General features: G+C 42.8%; 1 protein-coding gene across 3 annotated transcripts; it reads left to right on the forward strand.

Annotated features, from left to right (window-relative positions):
* The first annotated feature begins 1,710 nt into the window (after positions 1-1,710).
* tsc22d2 (TSC22 domain family 2) lies at positions 1,711-22,558 on the forward strand. 3 transcript variants are annotated; one of them, XM_066681188.1, is made up of 4 exons: positions 1,711-3,979; positions 19,700-19,751; positions 20,048-20,378; positions 22,043-22,558. In XM_066681188.1, exons 1-3 carry the CDS (start codon positions 2,490-2,492, stop codon positions 20,342-20,344), a joined length of 1,839 nt encoding a protein of 612 aa, XP_066537285.1. In that variant the 5' UTR covers positions 1,711-2,489; the 3' UTR covers positions 20,345-20,378; positions 22,043-22,558. The 3 variants fall into 3 exon arrangements, with proteins under 3 accessions (XP_066537285.1, XP_066537284.1, XP_066537286.1); XM_066681187.1 differs by lacking the exon at positions 22,043-22,558 and having other exon boundaries at positions 20,048-22,036; XM_066681189.1 differs by lacking the exons at positions 19,700-19,751; positions 20,048-20,378; positions 22,043-22,558 and adding an exon at positions 9,662-9,683.
* The last annotated feature ends 974 nt before the right edge of the window (positions 22,559-23,532 follow it).

Genomic DNA, 23,532 nt, shown 5'->3' on the forward strand with positions numbered 1-23,532 from the left:
CTGCCGGAGAAGAGTGGATCGCACACCACACATGCCTCCAGAGCTCCCTCTCAGTTCTGAGAGATTAGAATCAGTGTCTCTGTTCATTATAACCACTCTTATTTCATATTTAATTACCGTGAAAACATCAGATACAACTACTCATTTAAGTTTAATTAAATACACGTTACTAATTTAATTTCAGAAGGAGATTAAGTGTACGATTATCCACAGGGAAATGAGAAGTTCAGAGAAAATTCATTCTAGAGAATGTTTAAAAGTCTGTCTGTGAGGAGTGTGGTGTGTTCTTTCTGTGTCTGTGTGGGTTTCCTCCGGGTGTTGCGTTCTCCTCCCCAATTTCAAACACACACGTTGGTAGGTGGAGTGACTGTGTGAAACTGTTCACAGGTGTGAGTGTGTGAGTGACTGGATGAGTGAGTGACAGGGTGAGTGTGTGAAACTGTTTACAGGTGTGAATGAGTGGGTGAGTGTTTTTTTGCACAATCCAGAGTGTTTTCTTGCCTTGCACATAAAGATTCTGAGTGGGCTCTGGGACAACCGCAACCCTGATCAGGATGAAGTGGTTACAGTAGATGTAACCTCTCTCTCTCTCTGGAGAATTATCTGCAGCAATGCAGTGTATTCACAAGATCAATGGCTCTATCTAGTGGACAGTATTTCCATTGCATTGTGTCAGAAACGCTTATAAACCGAATGCCAATAATCCGCTGTGTGAAACATAAATTTATATTACATAAATATATATATATATTTATACAATATATAAATATATATTATATAAAGTTAGATTACAATCCATATACATTAACAATCAATAAAATAATAAATAAAAATAAAATATGATGGATATTGTAAAAACGATATAACAATAATAAAGTTGATATCGTCCATTACTTGTATGATAAAATTTTGTGGGTTTTTTCCTTTGTTGATATTATTTTAGAAATAACATTTCTGAAATAAAAAAAATAAAATCTTTACGCTGAGACGCATCTACGCATTTTCCGCATTCACTAAATGCTTTTAAATGAGATACGTGTGCGTATCTAGTTTCAAAGGAGTGCTGTGCAATAAATGCTAATAATATTATTATATTAATCATTTGTGCCTCAAATTTTTCTTGTACAGTAATACACAGCAAATAATAACATCAGCAGTGTTATATTATTATATTTATTAATATTAAATAAAATTAAATAATAATAAAGAGTAAGATGATAATAAAATAATAATAATAATAATTATTATTATTATTTTATTTTTAATAATGCTGTGACAGAGACATCACCATATTTGATTATATTCTCAGCTTCAATTTTGATTAAAATTATAAAGGAAAATGTAACACATTCATTAAATCATTCACTGCGTATGAATATATAAATTCACAAATGTATATATGTTAAAATAAAATGTATATAAAATATTAATATTTATGTAGTAAAACTTTAGATAAAATAACTTAAAATATAAAATGTATTAATGTATAAAATGTATTAATATGATGTAACTAAATGTATAATATCTAATATATTATATAATATAAAATAACATCTGACACGATTTATAATAATTATAGAGGAAAAATGTAACTTCTTTTTTTTATTATTTATTTATTACTGAATGATTGATTGTACGTTTTAAAACGTTCGCTTTCAAATTATAAATTAAAAGCCCTACGCTAGGCATGCTCCGTATTCTCCAAGCTGGTTTACGTGTGTGCGTAGCTTGGCCATCTTGTACTACACCGCAGTGGAGCGGGTCTCAGCGCCGAGTCTCTCCGCTACGACTCTCCAGCGCTGACGGAGAACCAGCAGGAGGAAAAGGAGAGGAAAACAACCCGCAACAGTTTTTAAAAACGCCGTATTTAATCCTCTGTTCCGCAGCGGTTTCCTGGCGCTTGTTGGCAAGGCCGCGGGCCGCCGTCCCGCCTGACACCGGAGAGAGGCGCCTCAGCCCGGGGAGAGATCGGCGGAGACTCCGGCGTTGCTTTGGAGCTAAAGGAGCGGAGTTTTAGGCCTCTCCCTACGGGATTCTTTGCTTGGGACGTCTTTTGACCTCTTTAGGCTGTTGTGGGCGAGTGTTTTGTCACTTCTGATGTATTTGGACAAATTTAATTTTGTAAAAAAAGTAGTGGAAAATGCAACAGGAGAGAAGAGGAAGAAGCGCTAATGACGCACGGGCCAGCGGCCTTCTTGAACCCTGATTCCGAGGAGAAAGAGAGGGTCTCTGTGTTAGGAGCGGGGTCTGTTTTTGTGAGTTTGCATCAAACAGGTTTAACTGTGCTTAGGGGGGATAGACGTCATCTAAAAATGCAGCAGGAGAGAAGGGGAAGAGGCGATGCGGACGCGCAGGCCAGCGGCCTCTAGCTTCCCAGCGTGAGAGTGAGACTCCCCCTGGTGTGGGTTCTTTTCTGAGACGCTATTATTGCTCTAGTCCTTTATTTGTTTTTAGGAGTCCTTGTTGGTGTCTTCAGCCCCTTTTCAGGCATGTCTAAAATGCCAGCCAAGAAAAAGAGCTGTTTCCAGATCACCAGTGTGACCCAGGCTCAGGTGGCCGGCAGCGGTCAGCCAGATGATACTGAAAGCCTGGATGATCCAGATGAGTCCCGCACCGAAGACATCTCTTCCTCTGAGATCTTCGACAATGTGTCCCGGGCCGAGCTGGAGCCTGGCGGCGAGAGGAGCTCGTCTGAAGAAGCTCTGAACAATGTTGGTGAGTCAGAGCCTCAGAACAAGCCACATTCCAATGGTGGCCAGCAAGGGTTTGTGGCACGGGATGCGCATGGATCGGGGCAACAGGGGACACAGGGGCCTTCCCAGGCATCTCAAACATCCCAGTTGCCCCAGTCGTCCTCGTCTGGGGTCGGCAGTGTGTCCTGCAGCTCACGTTTTAGGCTCATCAAACTGGATCATGGTACCGGAGAGCCCTTCAGGAGAGGCAGGTGGACCTGCACTGAGTATTATGAGAAAGACCCCGATGGGGGCAGGACTGTGGACAGCATCAGGCACACGAGTGTGAGCCTGAGCGAGCAGGGGACTGATAAAGACCGGGATAGAGATCGTGACCGAGATAGAGACAGTGGACTAGGTGCCACGGGAGGATCCGTAGTTGCTGAATCGAGCGGCCTTGACCCAGTGGTGTTTCACCATTTTGATCTGCATGGTTATGGTAACCTGCCGCAGCAGCAGGTTCCTCCCGGCTCGGGTACACCGGACCTGGGGGGCAAGAACGTCATCATTCCTCACGGCCTTCTCCCACCAGGCAATAACGGGCTGCACCAGGGGGTCATCCAGAAATCTCCTGGAGTTGCCCCAGCTCAAGCCCAATCTTTGATTTATCCGGCTCCACAGCAGACGCCTCAACAGTTACCTCTAGGACATCACCTGGTGGAATACGGACATTTGTCTCTGAATGTCTCCCAGACTCATCCGGGTGCCAGCTTGCCTGTGGTTCATCCAGTTAGTCAAGGGCCGTCTCCTGTCCCGACTCCAGCGGTGATGGCTGTTCCAGGGGAAATGGCAGGCCTCCCTGCTGGGGTTGCTGTGACTTTACCAGGGAGCCAGCCTGGAGCGACGATCCCGAACCTGATGGCCCAAATCGGGACCGGAATGATTCCTCCTGGATCCTCAGTTCAGCTGGGACAGTTTTCTCCGGCGAGCTTGGGGAATGCCCAGACCTTGCCAGCATCCACCGGAGCGCCTGCTTCGATGCCAGCCACTGGAGGTGTTCCCGTGCCCAGTGCCAGCTTATCCCAAGCCCCAGTCGCCAGGAACGGTGTTGCTGGACCTATGGTGGCCATGAGTGGCTTTGTCCAGCCGGAGGAGGGCCGAAGGAAATCGGACGCTCAGGCCCAGGCCCCTCTGACATCAACGAAAGACCTCGGGAAGCCCCTGATCTCAGAGGATCTGCCTTTAGCAAGCTCTGGAGTCAACACCCTGTTTGGAATAGCCATCCCTATTGACGGGGATGATGACAGGTGAGGATTCGCTCTCATTCGAACTGACATTTTTTTTACAGAGGGATTTATTCTGTTAATTGCTGGGTCACATTTTATTTTTTACTTTTGACAGCAGGAGGTTTCTGGGCTCTCACCTCAGTGCTTTGACTGTAGCTCCATCCTGTGTGTGTTATTAACAGAACAGTAAGAGTAGCTAATAATATAAGAGCGTTTTTGTAGTTCGGTCAAAACGTTCTCCAGGAAAATGTTGTTGATTGATTCGAATAGTGACCACAGTAAAATACAATCTCAAAAACCACAAGGCAAGTTTCACTTCAAAAACAGCAGCTCAAAAAACATCCTCCGGTTGTGAGAGAGAGTGATGTGGTCAACACTCACACCGTCACACTACACACACTCACACCATCACACTATCAATGGCAACACACATAACAACAATCACACACTTGCACCGCCACACTCACACGGTCACACCACGAATGGCCACACTCACACGGTCACACCACGAATGGCCACACTCACGCCGTCACACTACACACTATCACACCGTCACACTACGAATGGCAACAGTCACACTAAGCACAGCAACACTCACACTGTCACACTACGCATGGCAACACACACAGCAACACTCACACAGTCACACTACACATGTCACACTAAACACAGCATCACAATGTAACTCAGCCGTCATGTGCTGGTTGTAGGAATGTAAGTTCTAACTGGGATTTAATATTTTTTTCATTTTTTCATTTTTTTAAGTCATATGTTCATTCCCTTCCTAAGCAAACCAGTCAGTCATGCAACTCTGTGTGTGTGTGAGAGAGTGAGTGGGGTGAGTGAGATATGAACATTGTGGGCAACAGGAAGGAAGCCTACTGATGGGCTTCTCTCAGTTAATCTGAGGAGAAGTAAAAGCAGAGGACGACCGTGTGCAGACCTCAGCTGCTGAGTGAATTAGTTTCGAAATGATCAAGAAAGATTTACTTTGACTTCATGGTTTGTTTTGAGGGGGGTGTTGTATGAAGTGGGGGTGGTGGGGGGTGTTAAATCTAAATCTAGGTCTGAAGTTCCTTTTACTGTGAAGAGTTTCCGTTTTCCTGTAAATCTTCGCCTTGGCTTTGACCTCTGCTCTTCTTTCTGCCTCGGGCTCTCGAGGTGAGGAAGTTTTGAGACTTTAAGTCGTTCAAGAGGCAGGAGAGCCACAGGCTTTTTCCTTTTCCAAGTTGTTTATCTCTGAGCTCGCACAGGAAAGTGTTGTTGCAGCAGAGCAGCTGAAAGGCCCATGTGTTGTGGACCCTGGAGGCTTTTCTGCGGCAGCGTGCCTTGCTCTTGATGTCAGAACTGATAACGGCGATAAGGACGAGGAGGAACATGTCGCAGAGAAGTGTGTCCAGAAATATCACCAGGGCTTTTTTATTAGTTTGATAGGGTTTGATGCAGAAGCTGAAGAGTTCAGCAGCCGTTTCTGGCACGCTTGGGTTTCACTTGAGAAGTGTCGCTGCTTTGCTTCCTCTCGAGAAACGCTCGACTTTCGGTTCCTGCATGTTTTTTTTTTTCATTTTTTTTGTTGTTGTTCTTGAGTGTAATTCTTCAGCTCTTGTTGGCAGGGTTTGAAAGGAAACAGTACAAGTGCCTCTGTGGCTTTGTGCCCCATGTTCTCTTGTTCTCTCTCTCTCTCTCTCTCTCTCTCTCTCTCTCTCTCTCCTGCTTTGCCTGTACGTGCAGAGGCGTCCTACATGACAGGGATTTGCGTTTTTCGCTCGAAGCCCTTTCTCTGGTTGCTAACGGGCAACTCCTCTTTTTCCCACTGATATGGAGCCAGGGGGGCGGCTTTGATAGACAGTGCTCAGCCTATCACAAGCAGGAGAGGGGACCATCCCCTAAAGCCCCCCATCATAGATAAGGCCACATGCTGCAGTGTAAATGTTTGTTTGTTTGTTTGTTTGTAAAACCATCCCCACTTATAGGAACAGGACAACAAATCAACCCTGCTAAAAACACATTGTGTAAAGTTTAGAAACCTGTCATTTCCATGCTTTAACGGGCACCCACTTGCTGAACCTAGGTTTGACCATTGCTGTGAATATCTGATGGCACTCAAGCCTTAGTGGGATTAGGTTTAAATGCAGAGTGATGTTGGATGAGAAACACCACTCCAACTCGTTCCAAAGGTAGAGGATAGTGCCAGAAATGCTGGGGGGGGTTATACCCCTCTAGTCAACACTTTGCATTGGTGACCTTAGTTTCATAAAGTGCAGCAGGAACTGGTTCAGTCAGGGCTAAGCAAGTTGATCCATCTCATGTGAGTTGGGTTTTATAATCTACCAATAATTAAGAACCACTTTCATGAATATTTCCAGCTGCTTTTTGGGGGAGAATATGATCGGTTCAGGGCTACGGTAATGTGGGTTTTAGCTCAGTTTTAGCCCAGATCTCAGATCGCTGTGTGAATGGGATTGTGGGTTTTTGTTTGTAATCTGGTTCATTCAAAGGCTCAAGGAGAAAATTGTTGAAGGGTGCATGTGCTTTTAAAGTCATTGCAACACACGCACACAACCAGTGTTACCTGAACCCCAGGGAATTTCTAGAGAAACTCTGGAGCGTCGGGTCTGGAGATGTCCTGGAGCAGTCGTTCACACATGCAGCACACAGTGGAAGATTTTCTATGTGAGACGTTATCGTGGTCGGAAATGAAACATGCTTTAGGCGTGGGGGCAGCGCTTGTACGACGCATGCAGAAGAAACTCCTGAACATTACCTGGACTTTATCCTCCTTGCACCCTGGTAAAGATGGGAGCTGGAAGTGTCCAGGATGAAAGTTGCGGGTTGCGTTCACACACACACACGCAGCTCCTCCAGGAAAACTCCAGAACATTTCTGGATTACCATGCATGTGTGAAAGGGGCAGTAGACACTTCACCTGTGGAAGTTGAGGGAGGAGACGGCACACTTTCTTCACTCCCCTGCTCTCGTTTTTTCCTGATAGTGAAGGGAATAAACCAGGCAACACTCAGTTCCTAAGCCTGCTTCTCTAATATTATGTTATATTATAGTTAGTGATCGACCGATATGGGTTTTTTGATGGCCGATGGTGATTTTAGAGAGCAGTAGTGGCCGATTATGTAAAGCCAATATTCCCATTCCTCAGGCAGTGAATAAACTAGAGGCATTTTCATGATTTATTTTTACAGAAAACCTTCAAATTTGTAAAAGAAACCATTTAGAGGTCCTGAAATATGTATGAAGTGGTCAAAAGCTTATGAAAACCACAAAAATATGTAGGCACTTGTCTTATTTTTGAAAAAAACGTTACTGTAAACTGAAGAGCTCATGAGTCCCATTACTTTTTTCCTTTTTAAAATTGTCTCTCCAGGGGTCTACTTTCATCAGGTAAAATTTGGGGTTGATACCTCCTACTGATTTGAAGTTATTCAAGCTAGAGCAGACAGTGGAAAAATGGCCTCTCCAAGTGTCTCTTTAGACCCCAAGCTCTCCATAAGGAAAATGATTACTTTTACTGCAAAAATACAGCGTATATATCTTGTCTAGACCTAATGTCAATATCTTAGAGTTTTTCTTTACTTTCTATAAGAAACTCATCTCCTGTCCATTTACCCCTCGCCAAACAGTAAAAACCCTTAGGTATGGTGTGTTTTATTCTGATGTACTGATTTTATTTCTGATGTTTACACTTGTTTCTCACGAGGACAGTGTTCCTTTAAATGACTGACGTGTTAAAAGCACTCTGATTGGCTGTAGAGCAAGGCAACCTCCCCCACATCCCCTGCTGCATTTAAATGCCCTCAGTAGGGAAAATGTAACTAGTAAAAGACATCTAAGCTTTAAAAACATGTTTATTGACTTGATTATTGTTTGTGGAGCTTGTTGCTGTCAAACAGAACCGTTTAGTCTCTCTCGCGGTGTCTGGGTCTGTTAGGCACTGAAATCATATGCACTCTGCTGCGTGTTTGTCCCGCCTCCTTGGTTGCACATCGTCATAACTCTGCCCCTGATTGGTCTACAGATTTGATTGACATGTCATTGTAAATGGATCCATGGGGATCATAATTTAATTATTTTTTTGAAAATGTGTACTACTTTTTTTTCTAGACTTTTTTTTTTTCCGGCCAGTACTCTTGACACAAACATGAGGATTACTCACGAACGGTTTGATGGAGAAGTTTGACTCAGATTTAGTCTCGTATTGAAGGGGACTATCTAAGGTAAGCGCTGCTGTGCTAACTTTATGTGTGAGCCGCTTGTGGGCTCTTCAGGCTTCGAGAAGCAGTCGTTTTGTCATCGATGAGGAAGTTTGGAATATCTTATTTTTTTTACTTTAATTCCTTAGTCCTACATTTTAGTGTATATCTTCGTGATCCCGAGAGTCTGTCCGTTCGATTTGGTATATGATATGTACACATTACTCAAATATGGGGCCGTGAGAAATCTGAAAATCTGTACTGTCACTAATTGTTTTTCATAACAATTTCCAGTAACAGCAAAAATGATTAAATCAATGAAAATCAGTGACTTTAAGCTTTAATTTGGTACATTGACTGTCGACTTTGGACCTGTAGTACTGGACATATACTGACGGATATAACAATGAGAGATTTTTTTAGGTGCCAGTGACCAATGAGCGAAATAAGAGGCTAAATAATGCTGGGTTTCTAGGTTACAACTATCAACTCAGTCGTTTATGATGCTGATTATTGACTGTATGTTACAATGAGCAGCCAGTAACAAATAGTGAGGGCTAAAGAAGAGAAAATAATTCATACCATTTTCTGTAGGTCTGAACCAGAAATGTTTACTTCATCGCTGTTGTTCGCATTCCCGCATTTTGACATTTGAATCTTTTAGGATTATTTTGGTGTTTTTCCATTCAGTTTTTTTTTTTAAATGAGCATTTCTATATTTAGCAAAAACTTGATAATATATCTGTCACAGTAATTACATCAAAGAATGCAATGTATGGACTAGGGGTGGGCGATATGGCCCTAAATTCATATCACAGGTTGTGGACCCACCGCCACACTGAACTGGATAAGCAGTTACAGATAATGAATGAATGAATGAATATTTCAGGGTATTTTTGCGATAACAATATTCTTGGCGATATGATATTTATTAATTTCAAGAACAAACTATGGTAAAAAAATAAATACTTAAATTGTATGCTAATATATATGTAAGGGTTTTGAACATTAAGTAGAAGCATATGATAAAAAATGTAAAATTTGGTTGTTTTATAAACAGTCAAGATTCTGATTTTGTATAAAACAATGTACCAAACTAAAAACAGAAAATGTAAACAAATATGGGAAAAGCACCCTTAAGTTACAGTAGTTTACAGTAAATAAACAAAAGCAAAACAGATGCTAGGCTAGAGTATGTCTTAATGGGTTAGAGCTAACACTAAACACAGTTCTCCTCGTGAATTTCTTTCTTTCCTCATTCTCAACCTGACTCTTCTGCTTGAGGCGGTGAAACAAATTAGTTGTTTCCCTTCTATTATCATGATGTTTATATATATATATATATATATATATATATATATATATATATATATAACAGTATTATGGTGAATGAAATTATTTGATATGGCACAGTGCTGTTATAGACATTTTCTCAGTAATTTTTACTTGTATATGTATTTACATACATAATTTTCTTTTTTTTCTTTACATATATAAGCATTTAACCTGTCTGTGGCGGTGGACACACACACACACTAGTGCACTAGGGGCTGTGAACACACTCGCAGAGCGTGGAGCAGTTGTGGGGTTGGTGCCTTGCTCAAGGGCTGTTCAGCCATGGATTGAGGAGGAGGACAGTGCTGTTCCTTCACTCCCACCGTCCCCATTTTTCCTGCCACTCATGGGAATCGAACCAACGATCTTTCAAGCACTCTTCTCTAACCATTAGGCCACAGCTTCCCACATAATATTTCATAATGAATGTCACCACCATTGTATCCAGTCAGCCAGTGCTCAGGATTTCTCTTGTCTCTCTGTTCTGGGGCTGTTATGTTGCTTTGTTTGACAACTGTGGTTTTGTTTTATTTAAAGGACTGTAATTGCATTATTGTGTTATTATCATTAAATCAAAAGTACATAAAATGGCAATAATATTGTTTATTGCAATTATTTCTGGGACAATATATCAACCACAAACTAACATGCCTACTGAATAATAATGTAACGCATGATGCCCACTTTTTCAGTCTGCAGGAGGTGTGCAGCAGTGTGGGATGCTGGCAGTCGTGCCGTGCCTTTAAGGCTTTAGCCGTCGTGGCTTCGTAGCTTCGGGGCATGGCTAAAGAAGCAAACGTCAGACTCTGATCAACTGTGTTTTTAAGGAAATTGTGAAAGCATTTGGTTTGTTGCCAGACTCTCACTTGAAAGAGATGCCATCCATTGCTTTGCCTTCAAAGGCGTCCTCTCTGTGTGAAGCACTGCAGCTCTCTTTCTCTCTCTCTGACAGGCAGTTGTTCCTGAGATAAAAGTGTTGAGTGAGCTGAATTCCTCGGGACGACATTCCGGTTCAGTAATAACTCAGATATTTCACCTCTAGGACACACATCCTCTGAGCTAAAGCACGACAGAAACGCGTGCAATTACCCCAGCGCTTGTGTCATGTTGTAACCCATCAGACTGCGTGTTTAACTCGTCGCTGTATAGGCTCCTAGTCACGGCTTTTAAGTAATGTACTTGTTTCTAAGCTTCTAAAACCTGTCTAAAGAACTGGTTTGTGGAGTGAAACTCCAAGTCTTTTTTCTTTCTGGAACGCACAGATTACATAAAACTGAATACAAAGGGGGTCAGCGTTGATTATCACAAGTTTATCTGTCTTAACTATGGGCCACACTTTCTTTCATCTACTTTTCAGATGAAGTGGCTCTTGGAGATGCAGGCTGGAGCCCATCTGTTGCTCTCATCAGGCCCAACTGCCTCAGCATGATTAAAATTACCACCTCCTTTCTACACTCTCAGCTACACTGCCCACTCCGGTCACCCCTTAGTCCAGCTGTTGCTATGTTACCCCATTTCCCCCTGTTCCTCGGCAGTCAGGATCCCCACAGAGCAGGTGTGATGTGGTGGTGGATCATTCTCAGCGCTGCAGTGAAATTGACGTGGTGGTGGTGTGTTAGTGTGTGTTGTGCTGGCGCGAGTGGATCAGACACAGCAGTGCTGCTGGAGTTTTTAAAGCCCTCAGTGTCACTGCTGGACTGAGAATAGTCCACCGACCAACAATATCCAGCCGACAGCGTCCTGTGTCACTGATGGAGTAGAGGACGACCAACACACACTGTGCAGCGACAGATGAGCTACTGTCTCTGACTTTACATCGACAAAGTGGACCAATGAGGTAGGAGTGTCTCACAGAGTGGACAGTGAGTGGACACAGGGTTTAAAAACTCCAGCAGCACTGCTGTGTCTGATCCACTCGCACCAGCACAACACACACTAACACACCACCACTTTCGTGTCACTGCAGCGCTGAGAATGACCCACCACCACATCACACCTGCTCTGTGGGGGTCCTGAGTGCTGAAGAACAGGGGGAAATGGGTTTTAAAAAGAATGCAGAGCAACAGCTGGACTAAGGGGTGACCAGAGTGGACAGTGGAGCTGAAAGTGTAGAAAGGAAGAGGTAATTTTAATCATGCTGAGGCAGTTGAGCCTGATTTGAGGGGGATTTAAGGGGGGCTTCTTTAAGGGTGAGGCACAGTTAAAGATTCCACACATTCCTCCACACTTTCCTCCGCTCCTTGACCTGGGGGGAAGGTGAGGTCTCTGGAGCTTTGACCTATATTCAGTTGGAGACAGGTTTCCACACCTGCCCACCTTTACCCAGTGGAACTGTGTTCACTGGAGTGACGAGGTTCCTCTGGTGCGTGGAAAAGTGGAACCGTGTTCTCTGGAGTGATGGAGATCCATTGGTATGTGGAACTGGAGTGTTCTCTGGAGGCTGAAATTTGATATTAAAGCAAAAATAGGGTATATTATTACCTTAAAATCACAGCTTCAAAATCACTATGATGCGCCACTGAATTATAACAGGGAGAATAGAGCCTCTGTCATTGTTACTTAGGGCTCTGCAATGCAGAAACTGCACTATGTAACTTTTGCAGGAGGGTAGGAAACCAGTCCCTACCTGTCCTTCCCTCTTGATTTCAGTACAGTGCTGTAAAAGTGAATTACACTCTGCAGCAGGAACGACAAATACCAAATCTTACTGAGAGTTGCTTTAACTTAACCAGCTCACTGTGCAGTACTGATTGTGGAGTGCCCTCTAGGAGTGTACAAACTTTTGCATACAGCTGTGTTCCTCTGAATGCTCCACAGTTCCTCAGGGGTGTGTGTGTTTACACAAGGAGAACATGAGACCCAAGTAAATGGTGTACTCCTCAGTGAAAGAAGGCCTTCTCCCGTGGCTGTTTGTCCTTGGCTTCTCGTCTATTTGCGCTGTCTTTTTTTAACCCGGGTCTAAGAGGAGTGCGCACAGCAGTATGTGGTGGTTTGAGAACACCTCTGTCTCTAAGAGAAAAGTATACTCTGAGATTTTAACCCTTAAGGCTGGCTTATACTTCTGCATTGGTGTCTGCATCACTCTGCATTTACACTCCCACACCACTAGGAGCTGCATCTCTACAACACCTGCCTCTACCCTCTGTAGTACACAATGCAGCGTTGTAGTAAAGTTATTTTTATAAACCTCTAAAGTAGTGCTGTCACGATACCAAAATTATGACTTTCAATCTGATACCTGCCTAAATATCTCTATACCGATACTGAAATGATACTATCGCATACACCGAAAACATCAGGAGCAGTAATGTACTTTCTCTACAAACTGAGGGCAGTCGGTAAAATGGCTGGTATCTGCTTGTTAAGTGTGATGCCACAAGACGTGTTTACTGTTTGAATAAATCAGATTGCCTCAATCATGTGATCTCTGGTCAGGAAAAGGAATAAACTCACCATAAAAGGCAGCAAACATGTCTTGGAAGCACTTTTTGTACATTTGCAGCTCATTCTGATTGTTGTGAGCTGCCGTGCCGACTGTGGTGCTCCCTCTCTGGGAGCTGAGACGCCACGGAGAGAGAGCTGTGCCTCCCTCTCATGGTCAGTCCCGTTGTTTTAACAAGTCATGCTACAGGCGATTCTCTTCTATAAAAAGTAGCTAATGTTTGTACAGAAAGTCGCTGGTGCTAGTCGGGTTCTTATTTTTTAAATAACTCTCTAGTAGGTCTGAAAAGTCACTAGGACTAGCGGCAAAATCATTAAAGGAGGCAGAGGAGGCAAAGTGCTGTGGGCGCACACTTTGGGATGGAGCGAAGTTTACATGAGGTGCCAGGAAAGAAACAAATACAAAGCAACACATTTTTCCCGTGAGGTCCTGTGTCTTGGCGAGTAATTTATTTTTCCTGGAGACATCTGTATTTTTTCCTGTATTCAACATTTTTATTCGTCCCTGACGTCCACCCCTTGTCTAAGGAAATGTGTGTGGGAGAGGAGCTCATACACTCGCCGTACATTCTCTGTTAGTCACTGTAGTCCATCTTTTGCTCTGCATGTGTTTTCCCACTTTTCTTAACTGATTTGGATGCTGGATCTGCAGGAACACTGTTTGTAACAGAAGTGTGTGCGAGTGCTACTTCCCTTATCTGACACAAAGGGAGTTGCAGATCTTGTGCTGTTTTCGCATTTGTCCATGGCAAAGGTTTGCCAACTGCAGCACAGCAGCATGAGAAGGATCCAGCTCAGTACAAAAGTGTTCCTCTTCTGTAGTGTCAGCCTCTACTCTACTGTTCTGGGAAGAGTCAAGAACATAGCTGTGAGCATCTGATGGCAGCACAGACCCCAGTGAGATCAGATGCCAGAGCTCTGCTGCTCCAGCTTGTCCCACAGGTATTGGATGGAGTCTCCAGTGCTGGGGAATTTACACCACTCTGGTGGGGCATTTGGCCTGGAATATGGTGACCTTGATCTGTATCAATGCTTTAAAGGCAGAGTAGATGATTCTCACAGTGAAACAAGCTCCCTGTGTTTCTCATTCAGAAGCCCCACATCCTTTAAGGTGAAGCAATGTGTGTGTGTGTGTGAGTAAGAAGTAACTGTTTCTTTTAATGTGCAGTGGGGTGTGTGAGTAAGAAGCGACTGTATCTTGTTGGTGTCTGTAAGTGTTTATTCACTGTTTGAATTCCTACAGAAACTCATGTAACTCGAGCTGTTTAGTTTTGTAACACTTTCGTTCCGTGTTTGCTTTCATGCAGTTAGCGCTCTCCTGAATTTAGAGTCAGTTCCTCCTTAAGTAATGTAACTGTATCAGTAAAATAAGTCAGTTTTACCCCCCTATGGAGCAGGAAATAGAGAAACAGCCTCATTTCGGTTTGTGCTTTTCAACATTCTGAGACCTGAGCCAGTTTGAGTTTGTTTGTCATTTATGGGGCCTGCTGAATTCTCTCAGTATTATGAGGGGTATCCATAAATATTTGGATGCAGTATGGTTATATAATGATGTTACAGATGTGTAATTGGAGATTCTGTGTGGATTTAGTATGTTTAAAAATAACGTGGCTTTCTAAGAAGCTGCTCGGCTGTTGAGGAGGTGTGTGTGTACGTACCAAGGCAGTATGTGTTCCAGGGATTCTAGGAAAAGCAGGAAAAGATCCAAGTCCTGATATTCCCCTCTGACACAGGGAGAAACCCTTCCTCTTCTCTATATGGTACATTCTGTACTTACAAACTCCATAAGGTTGCCTGTGTGGAAGGTAATTTTAACAGGTTTGAGACTCCAGCCACTGTAACATTCCCAAAATATTCTCTTTTTACAGCACAGAACACCCTGTTTACAGTCCTCACAGTTTTCTTAGTGCTTTTGTGAATAAACGAAGATGTAAAGAATATTTTGATAAAATGAATCAACTTTAAACAATTTCTTATCTCTAACTTTATCTCGTGCTTGGAGGTTGCAGAAATGAGGCGTATCCTGTCATACTTGAAGCGTGTGTTCAGACTTGTAGTTCGGTTCTCTCACTAAACCCACCATGTGGTCATCATCCCTCACTATATATATATATATATATATATATATATATATATAATTATAGAAAAAAAGTTCTTGGTTTTTCAGATCCAACACACAACAGCAATACCTTATATACACACACAGAGCAAGTCCAAATCATATACACACACCATACAGTAAACATAACACTCTATAAGTACATACCTGGTGTCACCTCTGCTCTGTCCAGCTGAAGATGCCCTGGTGTCCTCCCTGTTTCTGTCCTCCACCATGTCCCTAACCTCTCTCTCTCTCTCTCTCTCTCTCTCTCTCACTCTCTCTCTCTGATGGAGAGCAGGAATCCATCCACGGTTTTCTTCCGAGCGTTCCAGCACGGTTCTAGGCTGTGTGACTCGAAGCCTCTGGGTGATAGGTACAGTATGTGGACAGGGCCGTGGTGTGAAGCATTTAGCTGTAGCGTGTGCTGCATGGACCCACAGCATGGCATCGTGGCTGTAAACAGTGGAGTTTGCATAAGTGTCAACTTTTGCAGACGGTAGACCATACAGGTAGACTGTAGTTCATCTGTTGCTCTGCATATTGGTTAGCCCCCTTTCCTGCAGTTCTTCAGCGCTCACAGCACACTCCCACACTCACTCCCTCACTGTGGTGGTGGATCATCCTCTGTGCTGCAGTGACACTGACGTGTTAGTGTGTGTTGTGCTGGTGCGAGTGGATCAGACACAGCAGTGCTGCTGGAGTTTTTAAACCCTGTGTCCACTCACTGTCCACTCTGTGAGACACTACTCCCCTGTTGGTTCACCTTGTAGATGTAAAGTCAGAGACAGTAGCTCATCTGAAGTGCTGAAGAACAAGGGGAAAGGGAGGAGTAACAAAGTATGTAGAGCAACAGATGGACTTCAGTCTGTAATTGTACAGCTACAGAGTGAGCGGAGTGGACAGTGAGGGGAGAATTATCAGTGTACAGCTTTTGTTAGTTTTGGTCAGGCAGTGTATATACACACGCAACAACAAATTGTAAATCGTTTGTAAGAGCATTATAACTCAGTTATACAAAATCAATCTCTGAGCAAAAGCCCCTCCTCCCTGTCACTCGGCATGTTGCTAAACCATAACAGAAATGGGCAGTTGATGTTCTCCTCCAAGCGTGTTGAATCCCAAGATGTGGTAACCTATATTATCCAGATAACCCAAGTGTTGACACATATGAGTGTGCAGTTATTTCATTCATTATAGAGTTTATATTTCTTTACTAATGTATTTCTTTATTTATTTGTGAGGCTTGGTGAAACTGTTGTTAGCATTTAGCATGGGTGGATTTATTTAAGCATGTTTCAGGCACACTGCTTGAGTTCACTAACGTGTTTATTTAGCATAAGCTGCTATTTGCTTTTTCTTTTCTTTTTTTGTGTGTTGTACATTGGAATTGCCAAATATATATTAATATATTCACTGTCCGATTTAAAACTTTTCAAGAGAAGGAAAACTTCTCTGAGGGAAACAGTAAAAATAAACCATAGATAACGCCATTTATACCCAGTACAGCTCAGACATGTAAACACATCTTTATTGGGAGCAGGTCCCAAAGGTTCATTTGGAAAATGGACTTATTGCACACAGCAAACACTGACACTGTTTCTTTTAGTGGATTCAACCAAGCCACGTCCACCTCCGTGTGACCACAGTGAATCCATGTTTCAGCAAAAGCAGAGTGTATCATCACTAAACTAGATCCACGTCAGCTTATTTAATCCTTACTGTGATTAATTAGTCATGCTGCTCTAATATTTCACGTGAGGAAATGTGAAATCAGTTGCTAACTTTGGCGCGGGCACCCGGGGAATGGGGGGGGGGGTTAGATGCATGGTTTTGACGGACAGCCAATGAGATACTAGTTAAAGAAACTGATTTTTCAGCATTTCATTGGTCAGTGTGATATTAGCCGCTGTGAACGGACAGAGATTAATGCCCACGTTTAACACAAGGGGGGGGACCCACTAAAAATGGAGATGGTTTTTAATCGGACTGCAATGATATATTAAAAGTCCTGGGGGAACCTTTGCAAGTTGCGTTTTTAAATCCAGATTAATTTGAATCCTGTGCCTGGGTTTCCCCATGGGTTTTTTTTATTATTATTTTTTTTTTAATAACTCTTTCATTACCACCACAGGGCAGTGTCCTTCTTTCCCAGTTGATCATACAGCACCTTCTTCTTGCATCAGGTTTTGTGTGAACAGGCTAATGGTGCTTCTCCACTGCATGGTCCCTACTCTGCTCGACTCAACCCAGCTCTTCTGGTTTTCCATTAGGTAAATGTGGTGCCTAGATTGGGACCATGCAGTGGATAGTGTCATGACTCAATGTGCATTGCTGCAGGAGTGATGGTGAATGGCATGCACTTTAGTTTTGTGTTGTGTTCTGTGAAGCTCAAATCAGCGTATGTGTATATAGCAGTGACGTCTTGTGGTCATTGGTTGTGTGTGTGTGCATGGGTGGTCATCCTATATAAAGAGTTCCAGGTCAAAGTTGCAAACCATAAAACCACAGCGTGGCGCTGTTGCATTTTATCGGATACATTCAGATACTTTCACGTCTACTTCAACTGTTTTTTAAATGTTAGACACAGTTACGCCATACGCTGACACAGTTTCATTTCATATCTATCTCAAATCCTGCAGGGGGCGTTCACATCCTCATCACATTGGAACATGATTTATTAGAAACGACAAGACCGATTTGTCAAAAACCGATTTGTATCACACCGGAAGGTGCTGTGTCAAAATGGAGCTAGTGATTCCACCCAAACCTGGCTGGTAGCTGAGGGGTTCAGAGAATGTTCTTGTTGTTTTCCGCTGGTATTTTCACTCTCTTTTCACTTTACTGTGATCCTGGTCCTGATCGCTCTGTTTCTGGCCTCCTGCTTCCCTTGTTATTATTGTGAGCGAGAAGAGAAGATTATGGAGGATTGAGTGAGAAAGATAAGCTGTCCTCCTCTGTTTAGACTGGATGCTTCGCAAAGCGTGACCATGAAACCACGCGTACCCTTACTTTTCCGCAAAGGATTTCGTGTTTTTCTTTTCGGTAGGTTGTTCTCACCCCCAACTTTAGGCTTTTTAGCCTCTTTTTTTAAAATGTGGATCTAACAGAGGCATTAATGTAGGACAGTAACGACAAAGCACGCTGCCGTTTTCTTTTCCTTTTGTGTGTGTTTTTTTTTTTTTTTTTTTTTTGCAATCCCTTAATGATCTTTGGGTGAAGAAATTTGTTGCGCTACATAGGGCCCCTGTGAAGCACCCTCCACCACTACCACAGCTCTTTATAGATACACTTACATACCCACACCAGCAGTGTGCACACAGCTAGCGACAGAGGTGACAGTCACAGAGCGAGGAGAAGTGACAAGAACAAACCAACCGGTCCTAAACGACAAACTCAGGGCTGTAGGTGTCCCACATTCCACACTTCGCCAAATCACAGGGGTATGAACGGTCTGCTGAGTTTGTGAACAGTGAAGGAAAGTATGCGATGCCCCTGGAGTGGCCAGAAAGCACACAGATGGAGCACATTCCTGTTTTCTTTTCTTTCATTTATTATAACACTCTGTAAACAACCTGTTCAGCTCCATTGCACTGTAATGCTTTATTTGAGGCTCTGAGCTCTTCCTGGAGCTTCTTTGTCTCCACTCGCCCATGGATGCTCTCACTGGTCCCTGAACCAGTTTTATTTTGGCAGAAATGTGCAGAACAATTCCAAACTAGATCCATGAATGGGAACTAAACCTGAAAAGGGTTTTGTGTGGAGTTCAGTTTTCACGGCCACAGATGGGTTAAGTGCCGAGGTAGAATTTTTACATTGTACATTGGGTAAAGATGGTAGTGTGTGTGTTTTACGTTACAGCGTACTTAATGTTTTGCCAGTTTTTAATGGATGTGACAGATCCTACCAACTCAATTGAGGTGAAGCTTGAAACCTCGCAGAGTCGCCGCTGCTGGAAGTGAATGGCACGTTGGTGTTTATGCAGAAATTTTCAGGGGAGAATTAGGTGGAGTTGCTCTTTCAGAGTGAGAGAGTGTTGCTTTATGGCAGGGAGCAGGTTTAACGAGGGTCACATTTTTCTCTCCTATTCAAAGCATCTGACGTTACGCAACACACACACCCCTCCGTTTCTTATAGGCTTCTTTAAGTGTGGCTCGCTGCAGAGACCTCAGTCCTCTCGCCTGTTTGTTTTGATCCGTTCCGAATTAAAATGCGCTGTAAAGTGTGGTTCGTGGTTCCGCTCTCTCCTGGATTACAGCGATGCTCCACCGGACGCTTTGGGTCCTGTCAATCGCGTTGTGGGTAAATATTTACTGCCGATGTTAATATTGTTGTTTTCTGCCTGGTTTCAGTTGTCTAGGGTCTGCAATATGTGCTTCTGCATATTGTCATCATTTTATAGAATGATGACTGTTTTTATTTAATACAGCAGAGTCAAATGTGTTGTAAATACCGGCAGAGAAATTTTGTTGTTTTTGGCTTATTTTAAATAAAAACAGGTTTCCTCAGCAAATGTAAAGCAAAATGTAAATTTGGATGAGAAATCATGTTCTGAATCATGAGTCTGAACGCACACTGGTCTTCGGATTCTCTCCGAGATATATACTTCAATCTGGAGTTATGCCTAATGAATCAATATCTCTCTCCCTCTCTCTCTCTCAGTGCTTCTGGAGCGAGTGTTGTTGCCATCGATAATAAAATAGAGCAAGCAATGGTGAGTTTCTATGTTTGTCTCTGAGTTAAAAAAAATATTAGAACCTTTTTCTATTAGAACCAAAGCTTTAATGGAATATTAACAAAAAAGTTACTAGAACAATGTAAATGGAGTGTTAGAGAGCCACTAGGGGGCAGTGTCTTACTAGAACAATGTAAATGGGAAGTATTGGCCAGTGCCGCATCATTACTGAATAAATAAATCCAGTTAATTTGTGTTAACTTCATTAATTAGTTAAAAAAAAAAAATCCCTGGATGAAACCTGACCCTAACTCTCCTTCCGTCTCTCTGCGCAGGATCTGGTGAAAAGCCATCTGATGTACGCGGTGCGAGAGGAGGTGGAGGTGCTGAAGGAGCAGATTAAGGAGCTTTATGAGAGAAACTCTGTTCTGGAACGTGAGAACGCCGTTCTGAAGAGTCTGGCGAACACCGAGCAGCTCTCGCAGCTTTCAGCCCCAGCTGGGAACAACAACCACCCAAACAACAACCCCAGCACGAACCTCAGCTCCAACCCCAGCAGCACTCCCTCACATCCGCCGCCGCCGCACCAGCCGGACGTCATCAGTCAGACGCCAAGCGTCACCTCCGCCTGAAGCCCTGCCCACTTCCTGTCCCTCATTGTGGGGGGTAAGCAGCGTCCACAAACTTCTCAAACGGCTTCTCCGACGTCTCCCGGCGTTCCCGGACGCTACAAAAGGCCCCGTGCTCATCGTGTTTACTCTGTTCGCTGCGGTTTCTCAGATCTTTGGGTCATGGTCAGTCTGTCATTGATGTCCAGTATCTCCTGAGATCTCGGGGAATCGCTTTCTCCAGCTTCAGTTTACAGCACAAGTCTCGCTAAATCACACCCGCTCTACGTCATCGGGCGCATTATGTATTGGGTATTTTTAGACAAACATTAAAATATAAACCATCACATGGTCTTTTAGGAAAGTTTCCTCTTTTTTGTCTTAAACCTAACCCTCATGTTCCTTTAGTATGAGTGAGTGATTGACTAAATGAATGAGTGATAAATGTATCTGTGTAATTAAGAATCTGAGTGAGTGAGTGGCTGATTTCTTGACTGACTGTGTTTAAGTGACAGACCGAATGTCTGAATGAGTGTGTGACTGAATGATTGTGACTCAGTGACTGTCTAAAATTACTAATTTATTTTTTGTGTGTAAATGAGGAAACAATATCAGTAATAAAAACATTTATCATAGTAAACCTACAACCCTCATGTTTACCGAGATCTCCTGAAAACGTTTCTGTATCTGAGGAAATCATCAATAAATGAGAGAGAGAGATTTTGGATGCTTTATATCAGTGTTTATCCCCAAAAATAAACCCATTAGGTGGATTGTATTAATCTCATAATGAGGACTTTAAGATGAGATCAGAGCAGAGTAAATGATGTGGGGGGCGTAAACATGGCTTTTCACAAATAATTTTGGCTTCTGTTTACCGCATGGTGAGTGTAGCTCACTGCAGATCGTTTATTCCCTTTCTAACACCAGGGAAAACCGGGCCACTGCGGCTGGGTTATTTTTTGTGAGATGTGAGACGGAGGTCAGGCTGTTGACGTTCCCCTTTTAGTGTTTATCATTCTGTATAAAATATATTAATGAAAACGTCTCGTTCACCACCAGCTTAAAAAAACCCCACCAAAATAAAGACAAAAATCAAGCTTCAGGACGGCCGCGGGCAGAAGTAATCGGACATTAGGGGGCGGAGCCTAATTAACAGAGAAGTGTTTTGTTTTCAGTCTTTAAAAGAAAGAATCCAGCCAATGAGGAGGGTTTATTTTTTCACAATGCTGTTTTCCAGCAAGAGTCTATTTTTCAGAGCCACAGTGCGCAAAGTGACGATATGGCGGTAAATATCTAATAAATAAATAAGCGAATGAATGGATATAAATCTGTATATTTTTTATTTTGGTCTCAGAGTCTCCAGTGGATTTGCATTGAACTGTTATTTATTGGAGGAGCTGCTGTGTTCAGATCCTGAAGGGAACGAGGAGGAGAGGCCTTTGGGTTGTTCTTGTTTTGTTGTTTATCTTTTTATTTTTTAATATCCCCAATCAATCACTCAATCTGATAAAAATGAATAATTGGCGACTTCTATTAAACACTAACGGCGGAGTCGGAGCTCCGAGCGTGAAAGGGTTAAACCTGGGATTGAATGTACGTTCATTTTTGTTTCTGAAGCATGAAGAGCGCATGTAAGTTTGGTTTAGTTTGCTGTCGGAGGGCAGGCGGCGGGACGCAGTGTTCCTGCGTTTACGCGTGTTTCTTTTCTGTTTTTTTCAGGTTGGGAGGGGATTACAAAGCTGTGAAAATCTTTTCAACCCACTTTGTAACCAAAGACGCAAAGCAGTGTAATTATTATTATTATTTTTTGTTTTTGTTTCCTGCACAGTGTTTTTGGGGTATTTTTTTTGTTTGTTTGTTTGTTTATTTTGTTAGTTTCTCCACTTGTTTTGTTTCTTTGGCATTTTTCTGCTGCTTTTCGGCATGTTCTGCATGATCTCTCTCTCTCTTTTTTTAATTTTATTTTATTATTATTATTTTTTTTGTCGAACCACTTTCTTACCTCATTTGTATTCGGCACTCTTATTGTAAGATAGCAGGCTGTGAACAATGTAAAGATAAAATGAAAGAAAGGATAAAAAGCAGAGGAGGAGAGAAAGAAAACCTAGTGTTTCTGCACTAGCCGCAGAAAAAATATAAATGAAGTGAGCCATGTTTTATTCATTTAAATGGTGTTGGAATTTCATATGCCAATAGTTTTGTTACATTGCAAAAAAAATTTAATGTATTTAAATAAATGCAATATTCAAATTCCAACAGGATTCCTTTATTTATTCATTCATTCAAAACTTTATCTGCACTTCCCCCTCTTCAGGGCTCAGGATCCCCACAGGGCTCCCCACAGAGCAGGTGTGATATGGTGGTGGTGGATCATTCTCAGCGCTGCAGTGACACTGACGCAGTGCTGGTGTGAGTGGATCAGACACAGCAGTGACTGCTAAAATTTGTAAAGCCCTCAGAATCTGGACTGAGAATAGTCCACCGACCAACAACATCCAGCCGACAGTGTCCTGTGTCACTGATGAAGGACTAGAGGATGACCGACACACACTGTGCAGCGACAGAGACTGTGCTACTGTCTCTGACTTTACATCTACAAGGTAGACCAACGACAGAGGGGTGTCTCATAGTGTGGACAGTGAGTGGACACAGGGTTTAAAAATTCCAGCAGCACTGCTGTGTCTGATCCACTCGTACCACTGCAGTACACAGATTCTCCATCATTATCACTCTGTACAGACTTTTGGAGGCGCTGGTGGAAAGAGAAAAAAATGCAGGATGTGTGTCAGAAATTGGTGTCTGGTTCCATTCACGAACACTGGAGATAAATGTGTCTCTATAACCAACCACTGCCCAGCATTGTGTTTCAGGCTCACATGGGGATTATACTCTTTAAATGTCCTTTTCTCATTTCCAGTAAAATGTACAAAACTGATTTTGAAAACAAAAACAAAAAGTCAGCTGTAAAGTCCCTAATAAACTTTTGTAGTTGCAGCTGCTTTTCCATAACCAGCAATCTGATTTCCTCTTACTGCTGAAGGACAGGACTTTACCCATAAACAGAATCTGTGTTCAGCATTGGGAGAATTTCAACCCATAATCATGCCCTTCTTCAAATTTCTGGTTTTAAATCACACAACGCTGTCGTCCCGAAAGTGTCCCAAAAGAGTTTTTATCTCGTCCCTTGGGCTGTTATTATTGGCCCCAGG

This window comes from Hoplias malabaricus, chromosome 9, assembly GCF_029633855.1.
Source record: "Hoplias malabaricus isolate fHopMal1 chromosome 9, fHopMal1.hap1, whole genome shotgun sequence".
NCBI classification, from domain to species: Eukaryota; Metazoa; Chordata; class Actinopteri; order Characiformes; family Erythrinidae; genus Hoplias; species Hoplias malabaricus.

Bases quoted from the DNA above. Each gene is read 5' to 3' on its own strand.
- tsc22d2 (XM_066681188.1), top strand. From the start codon at position 2,490: ATGTCTAAAATGCCAGCCAAGAAAAAGAGCTGTTTCCAGATCACCAGT. The intron at 3,980-19,699 runs GTGAGGATTCGC...TCTCTCTCTCAG, and splicing joins ATTGACGGGGATGATGACAG to TGCTTCTGGAGCGAGTGTTG. The intron at 19,752-20,047 runs GTGAGTTTCTAT...CTCTCTGCGCAG, and splicing joins ATAAAATAGAGCAAGCAATG to GATCTGGTGAAAAGCCATCT.